A 24365-nucleotide genomic window follows, 5' to 3' on the forward strand; every position below is an offset into this window, starting at 1 on the left:
GACGGCAAAACCGTAAGACGTCTGTCAGTAAGCAATATTTGAATGTACACAGACGGTATAACACATCTGAAGTCCAATTTTGTGCCCCCCGAGGTCAAAGGTCACGTTTAATAACGCCACACTACGCTCCCTTCCGGTTTTTGGCACTTCGCGAATCCGTTCCTCGTCGTAGAGACACGGGACCACCACCACCGGATTCGTCTCGATTTCCTCTTGCTGTTTGATGTGCTGTTTTCCCCGGTACGCGTTTTAAAAGCGCCGGGTGAACTGAGATAACGCTAGGCCCAAAGCCTGCGGCCAGTTCCGGTTCCAGGACCCGCTAAACTCGGCCCCCGTAGCTCCGACCGGGTTCAAACTTTCAGGGAGCCCCCGCCTAATGGCCCTGAACCAGATTCCAGAGTTTGGTGGAGCTGGCCCTTTGCGAAGGGCCCCTCCCGTAGTTGAAGGGCCGGCGCCAGGCCTCGTCACACGTGACCCCCGCGGGGTCGGGCCCCCAGCTCCCGTCCCGTGACACTTTGACGGCTGAAATCGACAGGACGCGTTCCCCAGGCACCCTGCGTGAGAATTGGGGGACTTGTTTTAAAATTTTGGGTTCCCGGGTCAACCGGCCACCTGCGGACGGTCTCGGGTCACACCGGATCCAGCCGGCATTTTTTGGTGGATCTAAGAGTTTTGATTTTTCTTTCCCCTGGAGCGATCGGGCTGAATCTGTTATATGTCATTCTCTGGTGAAGGTGGAGTGGTTGTGCACTGGTTTGACCTCTCTCGGCCTTGTCGTTTGCCCGTGGCGGGCCGTCGAGCGTGGAATTTTCAGCCCTTTGGGGCCGCTTAGCTGGGCCCCCGTAGCACCGAACGACTTGCAATTTTCAGGAGGCCCTCGCCTGACGCCTGTGAACCGGAATCCAGAGTTTGGAGGCGTTGGCACGTAGCCAAAGCTACTTCCTGTACGGGAGGGGCCAGCCGCACGCTTCCTCCAGACGCTGATTCTACACGTCGCGGAGATGGTCCGGTGCTGTTTTCGGGCCCGCAGCTGCAGGGGAAGAGCAGACTGTGTGTGGCCGTGTCAACAAGTCGAACCGGAGGACTCCGTTTCCCAGCAGCCCCTGGGGCCCGGCGCTTTAATTCCGCCGGCGGAAGTGACGTAAGTATTTTCCGCGAAGACGGCGCGACTCCGCCGAAGGGACGCGCAGGTAAGATGGATCATTTGTGACGTGTCGGCGCCCGCCGCGGCCGATCTCGTGGATTACGTCGACGGTACAGCCGGTGTGCTTGTGTACTGCGGCGAAGACGAGGCGTTAGCCGATCTTTGATAGCTTTTACCCTCCGCGTACGGCGTTAGCAACGGAAGTGACGTCTTATTCCCGGGAAAATGGCGGACGCCAATCAAAGGTAATACCCCTGAATCGCGACACTTTGGAGATGGTACGGGACGGGTTCCTGCGTTCGGCGATCTTTAATAGCTTTTATTCGCCGTGTACGGCGGCCTTAGCATTAGCCAGGCGTCTCGGTTCGTCGTGCGCATGCGCGACTCGCGTCGTGCGCATGCGCGACCCCCCGTTGCACGCTGGGTAACGGAGTAGTTTTCGACGAGGCGACTCCAAATCCGCCCCCGGCACGGTTTTGAGCTGGAAATCGCTGGGCGAGGGGAGCCGCACCTGCGGTCTTCGAGCGCCCCCAACCGGTCGAAAAGTATATCGCACAGCTTTATGTTGTTAGTGTTTGGACCGGCCGTATTAAATACACAGTTGACGCCTTTGCAGTTCTGTGTACTTGTTTATTATGGAAATACACGTTTATATATCGCGCTACATATCGAGACGGCTTCCGGAAAGGTGTGTTTTTGGACCGGCCGGTGCGTATTAAACACACATTTGACGCCCTTGCGCTCGCTTGGCCCGTTTGATTATTAAAATACATATCTATTTAAGGTTGTAATATACTTTAAGGGTGACGGAACGCCAGGACGAATCCCCCGCTGCGCCCGCGATCGCCTCCGGTAAGTATTTATTACAGTCGACGCCGTGCGCGCGCGGAAGAAACCGCCGGGTCTTCGTGGCCGAGGCGGCCGGGCTTAGGCGCTCGAGAGGCGGCCGAGCCGATTTGAGGAGCCACCGTGCGCCGCGGAGGAAACCGCCGAGGCTTCGTGGGCGAGGCGGCCGGGTTTAGGCGCTCGAGAGGCGGCCGAGCCGATTTGAGGAGCCGCCGTGCACCGCGGCGGAAACCGCCGAGGCTTCGTGGGCGAGGCGGCCGGGTTTAGGCGCTCGAGAGGCGGCCGAGCCGATTTGAGGAGCCGCCGTGCGCCGCGGAGGAAACCGCCGAGGCTTCGTGGGCGAGGCGGCCGGGTTTAGGCGCTCGAGAGGCGGCCGAGCCGATTTGAGGAGCCGCCGTGCGCCGCGGAGGAAACCGCTGGGTACGGTCTTTGGGTGCAATATGTGTTTGGACCAGCCCATGCGTATTAAGTACACAGTTGACGCCGTCGTACTTGCTTGACTTGGTTTATTATTTAAGTACATAAATGCATGTTTATTTAATATGGTTACATACTTCCAGGATGACTCGGTTATTACTTTTTTTCCCCACAGTTGACGCCTTGGAGGATCCTTCCAGCCTTTGGAGCGCCCGTCCTGCCACCCGTCCAGCCGTGGAGGATCCGTGCAGTTCACTGTCCTGTGTATTACAGTCTATTCTGTGTATTAAGGTGCATTCTTGCAAACACTTGTACTTCATTGGTGTATAACCAACTAACCGTCCTGCGTGTGGACGACCTGTCCTGCCTTTGGATGAGCCGCCCTGCTGTGGACCCCTCTTGCTGTTGAGAACCCATCCGGCCTTGGAGTACCCGTGTAGTTCAATACTCTGTGTATTAAAGTTTATTCTTGCAAACACGTGTACTTTGTTCGTGTATCACCAACTGTCTGTAATCTTGCTAGCACAGAATGGTTGTCCAGATTACGGTTGGTAAGTCGAAGTGGTCGCGGGATTTCTACCCCGAAGGGCCCCGGTCCCGGGTTTGTACCCTGCAGGGCACATGTCGGAGAAAACAACGCCGCGCAAAATATAACAATCCATATTTCTACTGTATACAGTGCTTAGTTAACCCCCCCGGACCGTCAGCTGTTCGCGGGGACGTTGTCCCGAGGGACTGCGCCGGTTTTAGCGGGGACAAGATTCGCCGCGCGAAATATGACAACGATCCATATTTCTACTGTATGCAGTGACTCCACAGTGCTTAGTTAACCCCCCCCCCCCCCCCCCCCCCGGACCGTCAGCTGTCATTAACGTGTACTTACGACCGCGGTATTACTGTATTTCTTTTGCTGTTAATAAAAAATTATGATTTATGAATATGATCACGTCTCCCGTCTTCATGCATCCACGGCGCTACGATCAGCGGTCGGATCCGCCTTATTTACATCAAGGAAATGACTCTCTAGCGTACTACTAGTTTCCGCAAAAGCACCAAATGAAGATCAGCAGATAGATTATTAATGTTTTCATAAAATTTCAACAATAAATAATAAAATTTAGTCCAATAAGTTAGCATGTGTAGGGTCTCATACTACAAAGGGGTGTTACGGCGAAAGCGTTCTTCATATGCTTATGAATTATTAATATTCATAAAATTTCATAAAAAAATAATTTTCTATAAGTTAGTATGTTTAGGGCCTGGTACTGCTAAGGGGTCTTACGGAGAAAGTGACCTACTAATACGCATAATAACGTGTAAGTAACATGTCTTATTAACAATATTTATTGACAAAGGTCTGACAAACATGACCCCTGGTGGACAGAAACAGCCACTGTTTTCATCAGGGAGAAAGTGTTCATCATCAGGGAGAAAGTGTTCACAGGTATAGTGCTCCACATAGACAATGAATGGAGACAAAGCACACCATAGTCAAAACACTCAAATGGAGACACTTTAGCTGTAAGTGGACGGGAAAGATAGCACTTTAGCGGTGCTATTCCCTAACCCAGTCAAGCATTCTGTGGAGGCTGAATAGAAATAAAATTGACAACTTCTCAAGAGTTTTCAAATGTGTGAAAACCACATCGCAGCAGTGTTAACACCATGCAGTTTCTCGCTGAACCTGCTGTTGCCAGAGCTGCACCGTTAAACGGAATCCGTTCCTTTTATCAGTGCTTGCAAGCAGGTTCTCATTTCAGCCTTGCATCCGTGTGTTCAGTTCATTCAGATGAAATATATCAGACAGGTACGCCAGCTTTGAGTAATCGGACCTCTCGTTTGCCAGAAAAACTTTAAGTTCCTCTCCTAGCTCGTACACACGGGCCAGCACTTTGCACCGCGACAGCCACCGGACCTCCGTGTGGAGCAATAAGACTTTATGCTCCGCCCCCACTTTAGCCATCTTTTTGGCCGCGTCAGGGCCGAGCATCTCGTTTACCTCTACAAGCTGGCATCGTTTGTACGTAAGCGTACAAAATAGTCCATCAGCTTGTTTTGAACGGAAGGGTGTTTTGCTTGGAGATGGCGTTTGAGCTTGCTTGGCACCATGGAGTTAAAAACTTCTCCATCACTGTCACTACTCGTCTTGCTGTGATCCCAACTGCCACTGTCACGTGTCACAACAAGGATGGCCCTCCTTAAAGGGGAACCGAAGCACACAAAATGTGTAGTAGGCAAAAGCCAAAGTATGAAGGACTGTTTTGGGAAATATTTGTTCCGTTTAATAAATGCCTTTTTTAATCTGCCACACTCCAAATGCAGCGCAGTTGCGTGACACTTATTTTGAAGTGTGCGCTCTTATTTTGTAATGCAAGGAGAAGTTGCTGTACTAGTTAGCGGCAGAGAGGAGCGACACCGCGATCAGGTGCGACGCTGGAGTCTGAAGAGCGATCTACGGGCGGCACACACACTTTATTACAGCACAGACACCCGACAATGGTTAATTAGGTGAAATTAGAAAAAAAAAGATTTTTTTGGCAATTAGAAAATTTCTCACAGCACACTGGTTGGGAAACGCTGCGGTAGTGGGATTTTCTGACCGCGAATCGCCCCCAACGGTCCTCCCTCCATCCAAGTCTGTTCCCCTACCCAACTCCTGAGGTCCTCTATAGTGGCAAAAGACAACTTTATCCCGTAGGCTAAGGCCTTATGCCATGCCACTTCATCAAACATTAGGACTCCTTCCAACATTTTCACCACTACCTAGTCAGTGTTCCCTCAGGATGCGTATATTATTCATCGTCCACCGGCTGGCATCGCTTTCCACATTTGCCATCGTGGACTGACTTGGGGATGCAGGCTTAATAAAGAAGGCCAATTTTCTGGTGTGTTTAAGCATTTCAGCTGGTAAAATGCCAGTCTGTTCAGCCTTCTCAATTATTCTGGAGTGGTATAAAGCAGGGGTCCCCAGACTTTTTCCTGTGAGGGCCACATAACGTTTTCCTTCCGATGGAGGGCTGGGGTCAGTTTGTACAGGAAAAGTGTGACGATCGCAGGGGTTCCTAGACATTTGTTTTCTAGACAACCACCAAATAACCCTTTCTTCACAGAAAAAAGAAAAAGTTAGGAAATGACCAAATAACCCTTTCCGGGTTCGTCATAGAAAAAAAGTCCATGGAACATTAATTTTCTGGTCGTATGTGACCCCCAATGAAAGGAATGCTTTTCTTTGTAACATTGATATATTCTCCATTATCAATATTATTTTTAGAAAACAAAGGATTAAAGTAATGACCACTCTTAAATGCACCCCATACCATTATTGATCCCCCACCAGCTACTCATTGTAGGGAAAGGAAAATAAAAAAATAAAAGTTCTTTTTTATTTTGTGTCTTTGGTATTGTTCAGGGAGCCTGGCCAAATGTGGAGGCAGACCCTAGTTTGGGGACCACCGGCATAAAATAGTTTTTTGAATTTAATCATGTTTGAATCATTTGCAGTGCTGTTCTCCTGTTGGCCTGGCAGTAAAACAGCCCAATAAGACCCAGTAGGGGCTAAAAAAAATAGTAAAAGAAACAAGAAAGTTTAAACCCAAAAAGAGAAGAATTCCCCTCAAAATTGTTCCTAAAGGCAGTGTAACTTGAAGGATTAAAATTCCTCCCAACCAACCCCTCTAACTGGATTCGATCTCTCGGATCTGAAAGCGTGAGCTCCTAACATTTCAGCAATCACCGGCTTCTTCAGAGGTTAGAATTGAAATGAGAGCAGGGGAAGAAATGGTCTTATGTACACCGGACCAACAGGAAAGGGTGTGGTCACCAGACTCACTTGTCATTGGCTAGGATTTCCAAAATGGCTGCCCCATTAGCCACCTGGTGCAAGCCTCAATTAAGGCTTTATATGCTTCACCTGTTGGTCCAGTACAAACAATTAAAGATATAAAACAATCCCTAAAAAGAAATTTAATTAACCTAAAAAATGGGGCTGCCGAATAAGTAAAAAACCCTATAAAACCCATATATTTTGACCATACCCATAAAAAATATATTAAACACCCTTTTTAATTATCCTCAAACTGAAAAGGACCCATAAATGTTTGTAAAGAATTCCAGATAAAATTGGTCCTCATTAAGGTGTAGCTATATGTTTTTGTAAAAAACTTTTATTTTAACTCCAGTTCATACACTCTTCATTTTCCAGTATCAGGTGAGTTTTTAAATGCACAATTGGATCGTGGCACTGGCTGGTTAGGTTTAGTTTCAGGGATATGGGGTCGTGCACTGGCTCACAAATCCTTCATCTGTGCTTATTGGTTGTAAAAAATAAAAAATGGGGGTTGGGATAGAGGGTAAAGGGTAAGGTTATGGATAAGTTAAAATCAGGGTCATGATCTAAAATTCAGTTAGGATCATAAAACCAAGTACTAAAAGCATCAACTGGCCCAGGTGCCCCAGGAACAGGTAAGTTTCACAGGTAAGTTTGCGCAATTTAAACCAAGTAGAACAGAGGGCAGAGGAGTCTCGGAACACCACTATCTCAATCAGTTGACTGAGCCAATCCTCAAAGATGGCAGCCATTGTCTCACCAAAGTAATGAATCTTCGGTTTGCACTTTAAAATCCTCCTTACCTATTCCATACAGTGTACAGAATGTATCTTCTAAAAAAAAGATTCGCCTGTTCCACCAGCTCCAATGTCTGTTTTCTCAATGCTGGAAAAATCTGAATTAATGGCAAGAACACTTCCACACATGGAAAAGTACGTCTTGCCTGATTTACCAACTGTCTAAACTGTTTTTTTATCATTTCAAATTTATGCCCCCCCTCACACAATTATTGAGACCCACTGACAAGACCACCCCCTCTGTCAAGCACGTTTTGCACTTGTTCAGAATCCCTCTAATGTGGTGGATTTGTGCCTCCAGATAACTGTCTATTTGCACCGAGTCTTGCCTATGCGGTGAAATCCGGGCAAAGTTTGAGTCCCCTATAATCAGCACTGGTCTTTGTTGGCAAAAGCGACCAGTCCACCATTTTATAATATGTGCCTTCATGACACTTTGGCTTTTCTGTTGAAGGGGGAGAGGGGTAAGGGGGACCCTCACTCCCTCCAACCACCAATTCCTGTGTTCTTTCTCCCACATCCAGTATCCCTCCCTGGTTACCGATAGGTTCTTCCACTCTCCCTGAAACATTACCATGCTATCAAGCAATTGGTTCATTCCTTTTTCCGGAAATTGGAGAAGATTTTATCCTGTCTGGGAGATGGACAACCACGTTGGACCGAGGATCCCTTCTCTTCTGTAAAGGTAAGTCCAGGGAGTCATCACTGGGATGTGAGAGACACAGGTTTGTATTGTGTACGTCTACATCAGTATGGGATTCAACTGGAAATACCCTGTCCTCCCGCCCCTCCTCCTTTGCATGAACCTGGGCTAAAAATGAATGTTTATTCCCAGTCCTCCCAGATTCATGTACAACCTCGAGCTGCCCACTCTTGGTAACTCTGAGGCAATTGGCCCGGAAGTCAGATGTTACGAGAGGAGGAGGGTGCTCCAATGTTTGTGAGGTGTCACAAATGTCTGTGTTCCAATGTAAGTTAGGGTTAGGGTTAGGGAGGTAATGCGGGGTCCCGCATCCGATTTTAAACGGCCATATCTCCCACGAAAGGGCTCATCAACTTGTAACTTGGCACAAACATAGATGACATAGGGACGTATAACTGGCGTGACGGACAATATGACATGATTTACGGTTAAGCAGTGGGTGCGCAAAAGTTTATTTTTTGCCATATCTCGAGAACGGAAGGCCGTTGAGGCATGGGGTTTGGACCAGCGTGTTCAGCGTAGCTGATTTATGTCAGAACGTCCCGTTCTGGTGTTATTTCCGTTTGAAGTTTTCCCATAGAAACTCATGGGCTTTGGGACTATGGGAAAATGTTTCCAAGTGTGATTTTTAAAAACGTCTGTCCCATAAAGTGTTTCTGAGTACATTTCAGGCCATTTAAAGTCGATTGGACCATATTTTTTCTAAATCAAAAGAAAATAAATACACGTAACAGAGTCTTTAAATCAATATTTCTGCTTTTAACTAATGCCGCCAAATCAATACAAGACCCTACTGGGACTTTAAAGGTCACATATTATACATTTTTCCACAAGTTAACGCAGTTCTTAGGCACTTATCTGAAATATCTGTGCCAGTCTTTGGTCAAAATAGCAAACAGATGCTGCAGGACAGCGTCTGTCATTTCTTTATCAAGCCACTCTGCCTGTGAAACGATCTGCCTCCAATGTGTTGAAAACTTCTTATCAATAAAAAGGCAGATAACTGTCAATATGTTTCCTGAACTTTCTTGGTCCTCATCACATAAAAGAACTCGCGATTGATTTTTCTCACATTTTTAGCATTTCCTTTTAATATATACGGTCTCTGCCTCGGCCTCCAAAGGTCTCGATGCTCTCTGGTCTCTCTAATGTCGAGGTCTCGGTTGGTGTGGTCTCGACTGCAACACTACTGGACACACAACACATTAGTGATGGGAATTCTGGCGCTTTTTATGGCACCTCTGATTTTTGTTGTTGTTGTTGACAAAATTAATTCATGTGCGTTGTGTAAAATTAGCTACTAATATAAGAACATACAATATATCAAATGTTTATTAAATGTCTTTATTTAAATCTACTTTGCACTGTTAGCTACAAAAAACATATTATATAATATAAAATACAAAACCAAACCAAACACACATCTCACAGAAAACAAGGTCAAATCTGTGCATGTAAATCTCTTACAACACATAAAGAAAACACAAATTAAAAAGTGCAAAAGATAAAGCAGTATCCAGGTAACATTTCTCCTGTATTACTGAAGATTGGTATAAAAAAAACCAAGTGCCTCAGCTTGGAGGGGCTGATCCTGTTTCTCCTTTCTGTTGAATTCCAATCGGGCTTCAGAACTCCCACTCCACTGACACATGCCTCATATATCTGACCGACTACGTCAAACGTGAAGTAGACTCGGGCAAATACTGCGGCATGGTCATGCTGGACCTCAAGAAGGCCGTTGACACCGTTAACCATTCAATCCTATTGAATAATCTAAAGGCAATTGGTTTTGATAGCACATCAGTAAACTGTATGAAAGTAGTGGCCATCAATGGAACCTTGTTCCTGTCCCACCCGGTGAGCTGTGGGGTTCCTCAAGTCGGCATTCTAGGGCCGTTACTGTTCCTCCTATACATTAACAACATGAGTGCTGCCTGTAACTGCAGATTGTTCCTGTTTGCTGATGACTCAGCACTCCTGATTTCGGGAGAGGACAAAGTGCAGGTTGAGGAGGCTCTCAGCTCTGAGGTCACCAGAATCCGTACTTGGCTTACCGATAACAAACTGTCACTACACCTTGGTAAAACAGAATCTATTCTTTTGGGGTCAAGACACTCTCTAAGTGAGATAAATGTTGATGATTTCAAGGTCACAGTCGATAATACAGTAATCTCGAGCAAAGAAGAGATTACCTATTTGGGCTGTGTTCTTGACAAATACCTGTCTGGCGATAGTATGGCAACTAAGGTGATCCGTTCATTCCTTCATTCATTGTCCCAACCGCTTAATCCGTTATCGGGTCGCAGGCCAAGCTGGAGCCAATCCCAGCGGTCAATGGGTGAGAGGCAGGGGACACCCTGGACAAGCCGCCAGTTTATCGCAGGGCAACACAGAGACATACAACCAGCAACACACACACTCACGGACAATTTAGTGTAACCAATCCACCTGAGCTGCATGTTTTTGGTGGTGGGAGGAAGCTGGAAACCCGGAGAGAACCCATGCAGACACGGGAGGAACATGCAAACTCCTCACAGAATGGCCACAACTCGGAGACGAACCTGCGACCATCTCGCTGTAAGGCAACAGTGCTTACCAACCATGCCACCGAGCCGCTTACTAAGGTGATCAAAAAAGTAAATCAAAGAACAAGATTTTTGGGCAGAATGTCTACTTTTGTCTCCGGACTCTTGCTGGAGCCCTCGTTCAGCCCCTTTTTGACTATGCTAGCACCTCCTGGTATTCCAACATCAAAATGTCCCTGAAAACCAGGCTCCAAACTTCCCAAAACAAACTGATTCAGCTATTCCTCAATCTGGGGCCCATGACCGACCTTCTTCATAACCATTTTGCTAGCCTAAAATGGGTGGGCTCTATTTTTGAAAACGCGCGCTAGGATACTTGTTTGATTGCTGACGATTAAAGATGTGAGTACCAAACTCAGTTTTGCTCCTGCTTTATTGCACCTATCATGCCGGCGCCTTTTGATCCGCGCGCCCTTTGTACGTTTGAAATACCGAAGAATCAGCTGTTAATGAGACTGCGCTGAATCACCAGGTGCGTCATAAGGTCGTGAAAATACGGTAGTTTGCTAGTTAGCTCGTTAGCTTGCTTCACTCCGGTTTAGACCGTATCGGTGAGATCGGCGCGCACGGAGTCGCAGATCGCAGGAGACGAGTTGCTGCAGGTCTTCTTCTTGCTTCCTCCTCTTTCTCCACTGATTCATTAATGCTGGATTCTCTCGCTGCTGCTCTATTCCCGTGTTCTGCTGCGGCCTTGAGTTGGAACTCCGCTTCGTCAGCACGTCATAATACTATGCTAAAGGACAGCATCGGTACGTATCACTCCGCGAGGTGCCTGACTGAGTCATCCTTACAACAAAACATAGGGCGCGCGGACCATAGGGCGTTCGGCACATTTTGAAGATAATTTAAGACTTTTACGTGCATCTAATGGTTGTGAAAATACGGTAAATCATCTTTTTACAATACTGCCACCCAAGAGTGGAACTGTTTGACTCCCGCTCTCAAAACATGCACCTCTTTGGCCTCATTCAAAGCTGCCCTAAAAATTCACCTTTCAGGGGGGCAGAAACAGAGATAGTCATCACGACTCTCCAGATCGATCACCCACCCCTTTTATTCGACACCTACATTGTACATATTATGTTTCTTTTTAATTTATAGGTATTTTTATTGGTATTGTTTAATGTCGATGATTTATGACTTTCAACAGAAACAAGACCTCAACGGCTGTTTTGAAATGCTCCTCTTAGACAAGGTGTTTGACTGTACTTGTTCTATCTAATAAATATATTCATCATCATCAATATAATAAAACATTAAATAGATATAACATCTAGTGCTGTCAGGTGATTAAAACATTTGAGCGATTAATTAATTATGATCTGTAATTAATTAATCTATTTTTTTAATCTCACATAAAAATTGCAGCAAAAAGTCCTCAACTTGATGTATTTTGATTTAAATTAATTACATTATTGTGGCAGATCAAAAGATTAATATATATCAAACAGTAGCTTTATAAAGACTTGAATTAGAAAACTTTATTAAATTCCATTCCATCAGATGCAGTCCTATTTACATTCTGCTGTGTTTACAGAATGTCTTTGTTCTTTCTGGTTTTGTTCATCACTGTCTTCCTGCTCGGAGGCTTGTATAACGCGTCACTGGACGCAGACCTGCTGAAGCACCTCCTGTCAACCCCTCATCTTCCTCCATGTTTGCCGGCCTCAGGTCATCGCTATCCACCTGCCGTGTCGGTCGCAGACTTGCTCATAGCGGGGCGTCTCCTCCAGTTTAGTTTGGTGAAGAGCTTTGATACGGCTCGCTAAACTGCTAACGTCTTCGCTGTGTGGGGAATTTCCGTATCAGATGGGATTCCACAACGCGATTACATGCCGACACCACAACAGGAACGCACCTCATTTAGTTTGCTATTTCTATGACTGATTTTCATTGAACGTCTCACAACAGTGACGTCACACACAACGCAGATAAACATGGGCTTAGATTGGCTGGGGCAAATCCCCGCCTTCAGGGGATAGAATGACGTGTTGACGAAGCAGGAAGTGTCTTCATTCCACCATGAGGCACCTATGAGAAACATGGTGGAATCCAGCGCTGATAATCTAAACTAACTGTACTGATCTGTTAATTATATAAATGTCTTAATCTTAACCCACGTTCTCCTCATTGACTACGCACCCACTATGGAGAACAAAGAACCGGAAGAGGGTTTGGTGAACTCTTACAGCTGCTAACGTTAGCTTAGCTGTTGCTGCACCGGCGACTGGTGCTTTGTGTTCCTCTCCGCTACTCATTCTTCCATTTTCAGGTCATCAACATCTGGATGCTAACGAGTCGTGTTCAGTCTCTTACAAGTGGGATGGGTCTGGGGGTTCCGGAGACGTTTTGTGAAGTATCTCCAGATGTGTTATATGTATAACTGTCACCATCATTCTCTCAGTCAAGAGACCATCTCTCTCTCTCTCTTACATATCTTTTATTGGAAATATTCTTCAATGACAGTTGGTTTGAGAGAAAAATAAATCCAGATCAATTCATACATTAAATGTAATTAAAACATATAAAAGATTAGTTATCTCCGCTTTTAACTACCTATCCATTTCAAAATGACTTATTCCTATTAAAGTGATAGCTAAGTAAAAGCAGTATTTCTGCTGAACCCAAAATACACAGTAACAGGTGTTCTGGTTTGGTGCTGATCACTTAGGCCAGTGCTTCTCATTTATTTTTGTTGCGCCCCCCCTAGGAAGAAAAAAACATTTTGTGACCCCCCCCCCCCCCCCGCAAAAAAAATACTCTTGTATCCTTATTAACATAAAAGGAAATATGAAAAAGAAAGAAATATAGATCAACTTACAACAAATAACTTTATTACCATTACTTTTTAGTCTGCAACAGAAAATATTTGAAGTGAATCAGTTTGCCTGAAAAACAAATCCTTAAAGTACAATTTTTTTTCGATCAACCGGGTTATTTCCCCCCCCCCACGTAGTAAAATATGAACTGAAAAAAAACGTTAAATTAAATATTATCACAAAAAACTGATTTTGATAGTTTATTAAAAATAAATTGAAGAATGAAGAGCAAATATTTATAGAAACATTGCTTTTTATTTTTTTAGTTCTACAGTTGCAATTTAACTAGTGATTCTCATGTTTGAATCACCTATACAAGGCACGCATCAACGGGGGGGGCTTTTTTTGACTGACTCCCATTTGATTCTAAAAAAAATTGAAATAATAAATTAAATGAAATAACATCATTGTTCACGATGTAATTTATACGTCTGGCAACAGCGTCATTGGACGGAGGGATAGTTTTTATTTTGCAGCACTCATCCAGCATGACCATGTCTACTGCTGCAGGCAGGATCAGCTCCTCTACGGTGTGGGGGGGATTGCATTGAGCAGTTTGGTCCGCCCCCTTGTATGACGCTAACAGTGCTAGCTGGTTTACTGAAGTAGCAGCTACATACGCTTCGTCATATTTCCTCGTCTTGGCGTTCGACTGACCTTTCTTTGTTTTATCATCTCCGTCTCTCTGTTAAATATTTCTCCACGCTGTCTCTTGAGGGTTTGTTTACAACTGCTCTTCCTATCTGCTCTGTGCTGTGTGTGCGGCGCGCATGCGGTGTGCACAAACACCATAGAGATACTCTAACACTCTGACAATCAGCGCGCCACTGCTAACTGCTGGAGTGGATGTGCAATTACACTTTAATCTAGTACGGGGTCACAGGCACATTAGTTGGACTGTTTTCTGATCCAACCTGACAACGCCCCCCTATTTGAGAACCACTGACTTAGGCTAACATGTTAAATTGAAGTGAATTGAAGTGACCATGAAAAGGAGTGTCATGTTAGCAAGGTGACCTTAGCATTTATAGTTGAGTCGCATTTGTGTATTTTTCAAAGTTTGATCCAACGTGTAGCTCAAGCCTTTGATACGACTTCGTACAGTAATGTTGATGCTCAATACTGAATATTCATTCAAGTACAACAAGCTTGGACTCTGCAGGTGGATGGACGTGAATGGCTGCATCAAAAGCCTGATAAAGCACTCAAAAATGTAAAACACAAAAGATGAGAGTGATAATAGTTCACATTGAGTTAACCACTGTGGATGAATATTTATAGGCAAGGTCACACATAATTACATTACATTCCTGCAGGTCATTCCACACATAAAGGAGGCGGGTTGGTCTCCTGACCACCTGCTGGACTAATTCCAATGTTTTCTGATCCAACCTATAAGGTGTCTTGCTTCTGAGAGGACTGTTCCTCCACCTCCACAGTGAAATTGGAAAACTCTCACCCGCTGTCAGGGCTGGCCTTCATAACGGTTGCATAACGTATTCTGCTACCTGTAGGTGAGGAATGAGACCGTGGATTCATAGCAGACAGAGGCGCGTTACTCAGTCTGTTTTCTGAAGGATGAAAGGTGGACGAGCTAGACGTTTTAGAGCCACTCCACACTGGTGAGAGATTAGCTGTTTCGAGAATTCCATTTGCTTCAGTTTCTTATTTTCTTCTCTCTTTAAGATTGTAGCTCCTCCTTGTTCCTTTACAGATGATGGGCTTGAATCCTCATTGCTTTTACCCTTAAATGATACAGATGTCGCAGGAAAGGAACTCCCAGTGGAAAGATTGTGGGCAGCTGGACAATCAGAAGGGGGTTGCAGCAATATTGGCACAGTCTCAAGTTGGGAGTAAGCAGGACTGGAGCTTCCTGTAAAGGTTAAGATAGCTTTTGCAGCCTATGATGGCATATTTCTGGAACTCTCGGTGCTTGTCTCCACCGATAGGGGTGTGGTATAGGACTTGTTAAAAAGCTTGAAGACAGAGGGGATGAACCTATGCTAATTATGCTTGGCTATTACCTACACCTGGTTCCAGATCTGGGCTGGAAATTGGCTCTGGTTGTGTTTGGGTAACAGGAAAACCTCTGCTCGGATCAGTGCGTTCAGAGTTCCGTAACAGCTCAGGATTGTGAGTGTCTTTATCTTTTAAAAACTTGTCCTCAACAGTACCCATTCTTCGCATCACCTTAAGAGCCTCTCCCGATGAAGCAGGAATGGAGAATGAAGTGGAGGCTGAAGCCTCGGAACTCCCAATGGGCAGATTCATCATAGGGTTTGTGCAAGGTTCAGGATTGGGCCCATTTTTAGAACTTTCCTCATTTGCAGGGATAGAATCCTCTTCCTGAATTTTCGGTTGGGAGGAAGGAGAATTGACAGAACCTTGAATGTTTCCCACATGTTCTGGTGAAACAGGGTGCTGATTCTTTGGGGGTTGGGTTTCAGGTTGGATGGCAGGTTTACCAGCAGATTCAGGGATGGCCTTGGTGTTTTCTGTTAGCAACTGTTCCTCAACTGTGACAAGCTGCTGTTTAATGGCAGATCTAAAACCTCCAGCCTCCTTGCCCAACAACTCTCCTACTTTAACACCTGCAGGAGCACTGCCCCGCCTCAAGCCGAAAAAGGTGAGACTCTTTCTGCGTTTGCCTACATTTGGAAGAGCCCCAGGGGAGCTCTCTGAAGGAAGTTGAGTATCCTTGAACATACTTCTCAGATTATATCCGCCTTCTCTCTGCTCTTCCCCGTCCTGAGATTGGTCCAGGTGGTCCCCTGAACTGGCCAATGTATTGGAACCACCATGGAGCTTCTTATCATGATGTGTCACCCTGAACCTGAAAGGAAAATGATACAATTACTATTCGCATTAACATTAGTAGTAGTATTTTCACTCTGGGACTCAATCATGAGCTGGTACCTGCCGACGGAGAAGACAGTCTGCTCTCCAGGCCGCTGTTTGGAGTGAGGGTTTTGGCTTTGTCTTCTGCCCTTTTTAGATCGCACTTGGGCACAGAGGAGGCAGGAGTTGTGGTCGGTGCCTGAGTGGACGGTGTGGTGATGGGGAGGAAGACCACCAATGGACTCCTTACGCAGCCTGGACATTGAAATGATCCTTAGAATAGCCATATCGCATTAGTATCTCTTTAGCCCTTAAGCAGCATGTTGAGAAATGCTTCCATGTGTGCTTTTGCATTATAAAGATTGGAACAACATACAACACTGGCCACTAGGAAGCAGCTCAGCATCACGTAAGCTCTCTGCTGAGTCCTATCCCCATAAGAGCCTGACACGTTGTGAGGCAGGAGAGGACAGATCTGGCACCAGAATGATTCCCTACATCTCTACGAGCTGTCAATTGCTGCAGCTGTTTCCTTCCATCATCACACAACGACATTCAAGATATTCAAGATATTCAAGATACAGTAGTCCCTCGATATAATGCGGTTCATCTTGCGCGACTTCGCTGCTTCGTGGAGTTTTAATGGAATTTTTTTGATTTTCTTTTTTGCACTTGAACGCGCCTTAAAGCAGTGCAAGGATGAAGGCGCGGTTGGAGGAACTGTGAAATACACGTGAGTCGCTATTAATAATTATGTGTTCAACCTCGTAGGTTGATCATTAAAATTAAATGCGCAAGGGCCGACGATGCCGCTTGCGGCTTTAATTTATTTATATTTTGTTCAGTGTATGTACAAGACTCCAGTTTGCCCATGCATTTTAAACAAAAGTGAACACATTCATTTAAATTATTCAATAATTTGCAAGCTCAAGATTGAGTAAGTGGTTCCTTGTGATATTAACACACAGTAAAGAAAGAGGAAGAGTAACACTCGGTTGGATGAGCTTACCTCGCGTCATGGCGCACACAGACATTGTGATTTCCCAACATCTCATTGAAGGCCTCCATGTTAGCTAGAAGTGAAAAATGAAGGTCATACTTCAGAAAATCAATGATTTTAAACTGATCTCGCTGAGAATGGATTGGTGTATTTATAATTAACTTTATAACACTAATCAGATTTATTTGAATAATTTACCTTCATTTTCAATAATGCATTTGAGGATCTGCTCCACTGTATCCTCGTTGTCGTCATCCTCATCTGAAAGACAGCAGTGTGTAAAGCAAATGACACCAGGGGCTCCCAACCGGGGTGAGAGTTAACTTTTTACGGCAGGGGTGTCAAACCCGTCCGGTGGAGGGCCGAGACACTCCAGGTTTTCCTTCCAGCCGGCCAATAAAGCAGGTGATTATAATTATCAACACCTCTGATTTGAGAGAAGGAACTCATTAGTGAGATCAGCTGCTGGAGAGATGGTTGGAAAGAAAACCTGGAGTGTCTCGGCCCTCCACTGGACAGGTTTGACACATGTGTTACGCGGTGCGAAACCTTGGATTATGCAATTCATCAAACATAATAAAGAAAGAAAAAAGGTAAAACATTTAAATGTATGTCCCGGTATTTCTTATTTTTGTTGATACCTTTAAATGCTTAGCTTAAATAAGTTTGTTGCTCAAATTTAGTATGAATTGCATTCTTCATCTTCCTATGAGATATTACTTTTGTAGGTGTTGTCAGAACATATTAAATGAATTTTAAATATCGGTTAATCCCAGGTCACAACGTTTTAAACGCAGGAAAAATAGGTCTTCATCATCAATATGCTTGTTGATGAAGTAAATTCAAAGAAAATATTATAAAACTATCGAAGAGGGGTCTCAAACTCAAATTGCCTGGGGGGCCGCATGAGGCAGTGTCTGGGTGAGGTCAAGCCCCATCAGGTATTCCACAAAAAAACTGTTAAAAAAATCTAATCTTCTTAAACGTCATTACTAACAGTTCCTTAGTGTATGTTAGCTTTACTCGACTGGTGACGTGTTGCCATGGTTTATGTATACGGTAGACATACATACAGTTATGTAGGCATTATTTAGTGTTATTTTTTATGGTTTCAACGGTACGTCCATCAATATTCCGATGACTGTATCACCGAGGTGGGAAGGCTCCAGGTTGAAGCCCAAATAATATGCAGATTCATCATGATAACAAATCATCTGCATGGATAGCGTGTCAAGTTCTAAGAGTCTAAACGTTCATATGAATCACACAGGAAAGGAAAATGATACATTTTCACAATCCTGACAATCATTAGTCCAGTCTATTAGACACATTACAAAAAAATGTATATTTGTGGGCAACCATCTAAAAAAGTTAACGTCGAACCCTTATGTTGCTGTAGAAAACGGCAGCAACCGCTATTAAGAAACCTGCAGGACGCGTAGAGCAGCAACGGAGAACTTTGTTGTAGAAAACGGCAGCAACCGCTACTAAGAAACACGCCGGACACGTAGAGCAGCAACGGAGAACGTTGCTCTAGAAAACAGCAGCAACCGCGTCTAAGGAACACGCCGGACACGTAGAGCAGCAACGGAGAACGTTGCTCTAGAAAACAGCAGCAACCGCGACTAAGGAACACGCCGGACACGTACAGCAGCAACGGAGAACGTTGCTCTAGAAAACAGCAGCAACCGCGACTAAGGAACACGCCGGACACGTAGAGCAGCAACGGAGAACGTTGCTGTAGAAAACAGCAGCAACCGCGACTAAGGAACACGCAGGACACATAGAGCAGCAACGGAGAATGTTGCTGTAGAAAACAATGTCCACTTCAGGGTGTCACTGACTATTCCACCCCCAACAACTCAAGCACGAAAAGCCCAAAGAATAAAATGATTTTATAAAATGGCAATAAAGAAACAGTAAAATTAGAGATTAAACATTATATTACCTGCAAGTGTTTCCGCTTGCTCCTCTTCATCATCCAAGTCTCCAGCGCGGCAGCGGTAGCCCTTCTTCTTCAGGAGGTGACAGATGAGGAGGCCAAACAGTCCGGTGAGAAAAAAGAGCAAGACCACCACAAATATCATGTAGGGTGGGGTAACGTCTCCCACCCCCGAGGGCTTTAACTCAGGCATAATAGAAGTTTAACCTGAGAGATGGAGAGAGAACGTTTGGATTAATAACAGGAGATCTCCAGCTATGTCACAGCTCCTCACAACGAAATGTTTTATTCAGTCGTCTTACACTCATCATTAACATTAGAATTCCAATCCTACTCCACTCTTTGAACCTCCTCTCTGTCAACGTGAAGATGTCACCAGAAGAGAGATGGTCTACAGCAGTGGTCCCCAACCACCGGGCCGCGGCCCGGTACCGGTCCGTGAGGCATTTGTTACCGGGCTGCACAGAACGTTCGAATTATATATTTTTTTTATTGATTATCGGTCTGAAAATGTTTTATTTTGAAAAGTGACTTCTGCGCGTAATGACGCACAGACGACTGGATGCGTCTTGACCGGTTTTGGTCACGTGATAGGTTAGTCTGTGAAGCTCGAAGAGTTTGAGCGGTACTTCCCGACCACAAAAGATCGACGGACTGCAAAAGAATGGATTCTTCGGCCCATTCGTGAACAAATCTGGTGAATCGAGCCTGTCTGTGCTAGAAGAAGATCCACTGCTGGACATTGCAAATGACGGTGGCTCTAAAAGTACGTTTCAGACAACGTTCTGGATTAAAATCAAGGCAGAATATCCTGAGATCACCCAAAAAGCATTGAAAATCCTGCTTCCATTTATAACTTGTTATCTTTGTGAAGTGGGATTTTCTGCAGTAACCGTACTAAAACCAAACTACGGAACAGGCTGGACGTACGGGACACACTTCGGGTGTCATTGTCTCCCGTTACCCCTCGATGGGACACACTTCTGGTGTCATTGTCTCCCGTTACCCCTCGATGGGACACACTTCGGGTGTCATAGTCTCCCGTTACCCCTCGATGGGACACACTTCTGGTGTCATTGTCTCCCATTACCCCTCGATGGGACACACTTCGGGTGTCATTGTCTCCCGTTACCCCTCGATGGGACACACTTCGGGTGTCATTGTCTCCCGTTACCCCTCGATGGGACACACTTCGGGTGTCTTTGTCTCCCGTTACCCCTCGATGGGACACACTTCGGGTGTCATTGTTTCCCGTTACCCCTCGATGGGACACACTTCGGGTGTCATTGTCTCCCGTTACCCCTCGATGGGACACACTTCGGGTGTCATTGTCTCCCGTTACCCCTCGATGGGACACACTTCTGGTGTCATTGTTTCCCGTTACCCCTCGATGGGACACACTTCTGGTGTCCTGTCTCCCGTTACCCCTCGATGGGACACACTTCGGGTGTCATTGTCTCCCGTTACCCCTCGATGGGACACACTTCGGGTGTCATTGTCTCCCGTTACCCCTCGATGGGACACACTTCGGGTGTCATTGTCTCCCGTTACCCCTCGATGGGACACACTTCGGGTGTCATTGTCTCCCGTTACCCCTCGATGGGACACACTTCGGGTGTCATTGTCTCCCGTTACCCCTCGATGGGACACACTTCGGGTGTCATTGTCTCCCATTACCCCTCGATGGGACACACTTCGGGTGTCATTGTCTCCCGTTACCCCTCGATGGGACACACTTCGGGTGTCCTGTCTCCCGTTACCCCTCGATGGGACACACTTCGGGTGTCATTGTCTCCCGTTACCCCTCGATGGGACACACTTCTGGTGTCATTGTCTCCCGTTACCCCTCGATGGGACACACTTCGGGTGTCATTGTCTCCCGTTACCCCTCGATGGGACACACTTCTGGTGTCCTTGTCTCCCGTTACCCCTCGATGGGACCGGCTCGTCGCAGAGAAACAAGCTCAGAGCTCCCACTAACTTGATTTACTTGTTCACCTTGTTATAGAAATGATCGGGTATTTCTCCGACGTTGAATGCGCTGATTACCGTAGTATTGACGGTACATTTGATACGACTTTAGTTAAATTAAATCCACCTTGTTGTAAAATGGCTTTCGTGCCCTGAATAATCTCTAATCCCTCCCCATAGGTTCTTACGGATTTCAGCATATCATCAACGTAGAATTCCCGGAGCTGCTGATGACCTAATCTGTTAGCCTGTCTGGCTAGTAACTAGTCAGTCACAATAAGATGTCTCGGACTAAACAGATGGCTTATCCCAGTTTGTCAAGAGTTAATATTGTGCATTGCTGTTGAACTTAAATAACACATTTCTGACTTTATACGGTATTTCTCCATTGATACTTTGATAACAACCCATTGAGAGATGTTGGGTTTACTTTTATTTTCCCTGGTTTACACAATCTATGCAAATGTCATGAATATTTTCATGTAATTATAAAAGTCTTCACAGACAGGGAAACACAAACTACACCCAACGTTGCTGCAGACACGCTCAATGCCACGTAATCCATTTACTGCTAATCACATTACGATAGAAACGGTTTGAAATTTAATCTCAGAAAACGGCAGCATCCTTGTAACCTTTCAGCCTCACAGCTGGCCTGCAGGACGCTCTTACCAGTTTCCTGGTCCCATCCCAACAGACGAGTGTCCGCATGCTCGCCTTCAAGTTGCCATGAAACAGCGGCTGACCTTTGGTTAAACAATTTAAACTGTGTGTGTGTGTGTGTGTGCTGGGTAAGGAAGAGCCGTGGACAACGTGTGCCCCTCCTAGTGTGACTTCCTCTTAACTCCACCTTTTCTGTTTATCTCCAGAGAAAAATGGAGGCCCAGAGAGAAAGTTTCAACGTCATCCTCTTTGGCTTAACAACGAAAAACCTGGAAACATTCACAAGCTCAGTTACACCTGTAATGCCTTAAAGAATGTTTATTTGATGTGGTCTTCAGAGTACAGGTCACACACATTCATATATTAAGTATATATCATCTGCATACAGTAAGTCACATCATAAGGAGTAGTGAAAGTGGAGCAGTCAATATGAACAGTGTGCAACGCTTATCAGTGTCGTCCTCCCGCTGGCTTATCAGCAGACAGCAACGCCCTTTTGGTGTCCAAACACACACACATTTATCAGTCCATGTGGACGCTCTGGGCCGGGCGGTACTGATAGTGCACGTCATTGACACTCACCAGCCAGCAGGCTACAGAGTGAAATAAAGAAATGAAAGGATCAGTACTCTCATAGGGTCAGGCTCTAATAATAAAGGGGGGGGGGGGCACCAGAGAGTCGATCCAGATCAATATGCAGAACCAGGACAGGGTTTACCTGGGACACCGGTGTCTTCCACTCCCTCTTTGATGTGATGTTGGCTAAATCTTGTCTTCTGTCCTCGTGTTTTATGTTTTAGTTACTTAGCTTCCTTCATAATATTAATGTTGCTATGAATGAGGAAGTTAATGAAGTTCATACAGATAATAATTCTCTACGTTTCGTGGGCAAAGCGCATCATGGCAGCTCTCTGTGTGGCCTTGTAGTTACGGGATGACGCCGCACTGTGCCCTCTGTGGAACGTGTCATCCAGGTCGAGGTAAACCACCAGCAGCAGTAACCAGTCTTCACTTTTTGCTCTTTGTGACCTCCTTGGAATAGTTTTAAATTAATTTGGTGATAAGGTGGAATAAAATCAAAGTTAATGACGTGTGACTGTTGGACCTCGGAAGAGGTATGCAATCTACTGAGTGCGTTTCTAGTTTTTAAATCGTAGGGTGAAGGCACCACCATTATCAACGCACCGGGAGCAGTTGGGGAGTCGGTGCCTATGGACTTGAACCAGTGACCCTCTGGTTCCTAACCCACTGAGACACGGCCACCTCCAATGTACGAAAAAACTCTGAAATGATCCTTGGAGAAATGAAAGACTCTTTGTTAAAGCTCAGGAGTCTGTGTAGCGTAATATGCAGTGAAGAACAGAGAACCTGCAGCAAGTTTCCCATTTATGGGGCAATGGGGCGGCAGTGGTTGAGAGGGTCGTCCTACGACCGAGAGGCTGGCGGTTCGATCCCCGGCTCGGGCACATGTGTGCACCGTCATTGTGTCCTTAGGCAAGACACTTCACCCGCATTGCCCGGGCGCATGCGCAAGCTGTGACCAGCAGCAGTTCAAACTGCTGTAAACCAAATTGCCCTCCAAGGGACAGATTAATAAAGTATTGTATTGTATTGTATTATGCTTATTTCCCGCGAGCTTAGCCCTTCTTAGTGTCTCTTTTTGTTTGGCAGAGTTTCTCGTTTTTCCTGCGCCTACCCGTAAGGTAGTATATTAGCTTTTGCATATTCTAGTTTGGCTGTATTTTGTTGCTAGTTTTTCTGAAGCCCAGCCAGTACCAGGCTTAGTTGTTTTTTGTTTTAGATTTTATGATTGTATGTTTTGTGCGTGCTTCAGGAAGTCTTTGAACTTTTTCTGAGTCTCTGCATTCTGGGGTCCACCCCCCATTTTCACGTTGCGTGATAGTTGTGTTGCTATGGTGATAAGATATTCCCTTTATTAGAACCACAAGGATAGAATTCTAACAGTGACTGGCGTTATGTACGTTGAGCACGAATGCAGACAAGGTACAGGAAAAAAAGAAGAAGAAGAAAAAAAAAAGAACCACAAGGAGAAATTCCAAATGTTTGAAATAATGTTATAAGGGCCAGCAGCACGATGGGGGCTATTGTTGAACTGTTATTACAAAATCCATTTGAGCTGTGGGGGAGGGTGAATGCAGAAATTGCTGAGTCATGGTAACATTGCCGTATGGTTGAAATCAAACGTGCTTCTGTGTTGAGTTGATGACTGCGTAACAGCACAGAGTCCTTCAGTCCTGTTATAATCAGCATAAACGGACGTGTACCTTTGTACATAACAGTATCTGTGTTTTTGAATGTCTTACTTTACTACTTTAGTACCTTTTCTAAGAGTATTCCACTAGTCTGCTTCTCATGAAAGCTTAATAAATGTTCCTGAGACTGAATACCCAAGGGAGGAAATGCATACAGAATGGCTTTTTTTTATTATCATATCAATGATAAATATAACTAATACATCATTCGTTAATGGAAATATTTCTCATGGAGTCTTGAAAATGAATGAAGATGCTTTAAAATGTGATAAACAGGCCTGGAAGATACGACTATATATGGAAGTTGCATCGTGCTGGTGAAAGTCCCTCCGGCTTGAGATAAATTTAGCCTCAATCCAATCTAAGACCACAGACATTCCATCTTTATGTCTCCCCAGGACCAAGACCTTCAACTGTAAGTTTGACCTTTCTCACTGGCATTTTCTGTCTCACATGTCTCAAGTTAATGGAGACGTCTGTGCTGTGGTTAACTCTTTCAATGCCATTGACGTCTATCTGAACCCAAACCTCTCTTTAACAG

The 24365-nt window shown here is 45.2% G+C and overlaps 1 protein-coding gene across 1 annotated transcript; it reads right to left on the bottom strand.

The window, feature by feature from the left end:
- Positions 1-373: 373 nt before the first annotated feature.
- rell2 (RELT like 2) lies at positions 374-19110 on the bottom strand. Its single transcript, XM_068740115.1, has 6 exons — positions 18924-19110; positions 17174-17236; positions 16985-17048; positions 16054-16230; positions 15603-15970; positions 374-522 (listed from the first exon to the last, which is right to left on the bottom strand). The coding sequence occupies exons 1-6, from the start codon at positions 19108-19110 to the stop codon at positions 374-376; spliced, it is 1008 nt and encodes a 335-aa protein (XP_068596216.1).
- Positions 19111-24365: the final 5255 nt, after the last annotated feature.

The sequence above is a fragment of the Brachionichthys hirsutus genome, chromosome 6 (assembly GCF_040956055.1).
Source record: "Brachionichthys hirsutus isolate HB-005 chromosome 6, CSIRO-AGI_Bhir_v1, whole genome shotgun sequence".
In the NCBI taxonomy this organism is placed as follows: Eukaryota; Metazoa; Chordata; class Actinopteri; order Lophiiformes; family Brachionichthyidae; genus Brachionichthys; species Brachionichthys hirsutus.

Bases quoted from the DNA above. Each gene is read 5' to 3' on its own strand.
- rell2 (XM_068740115.1), bottom strand. From the start codon at position 19,110: ATGCCTGAGTTAAAGCCCTCGGGGGTGGGAGACGTTACCCCACCCTAC. The intron at 17,237-18,923 runs GTAATATAATGT...GCTGTCTTTCAG, and splicing joins GCAAGCGGAAACACTTGCAG to ATGAGGATGACGACAACGAG. The intron at 17,049-17,173 runs GTAAATTATTCA...TTTCACTTCTAG, and splicing joins ATGCATTATTGAAAATGAAG to CTAACATGGAGGCCTTCAAT.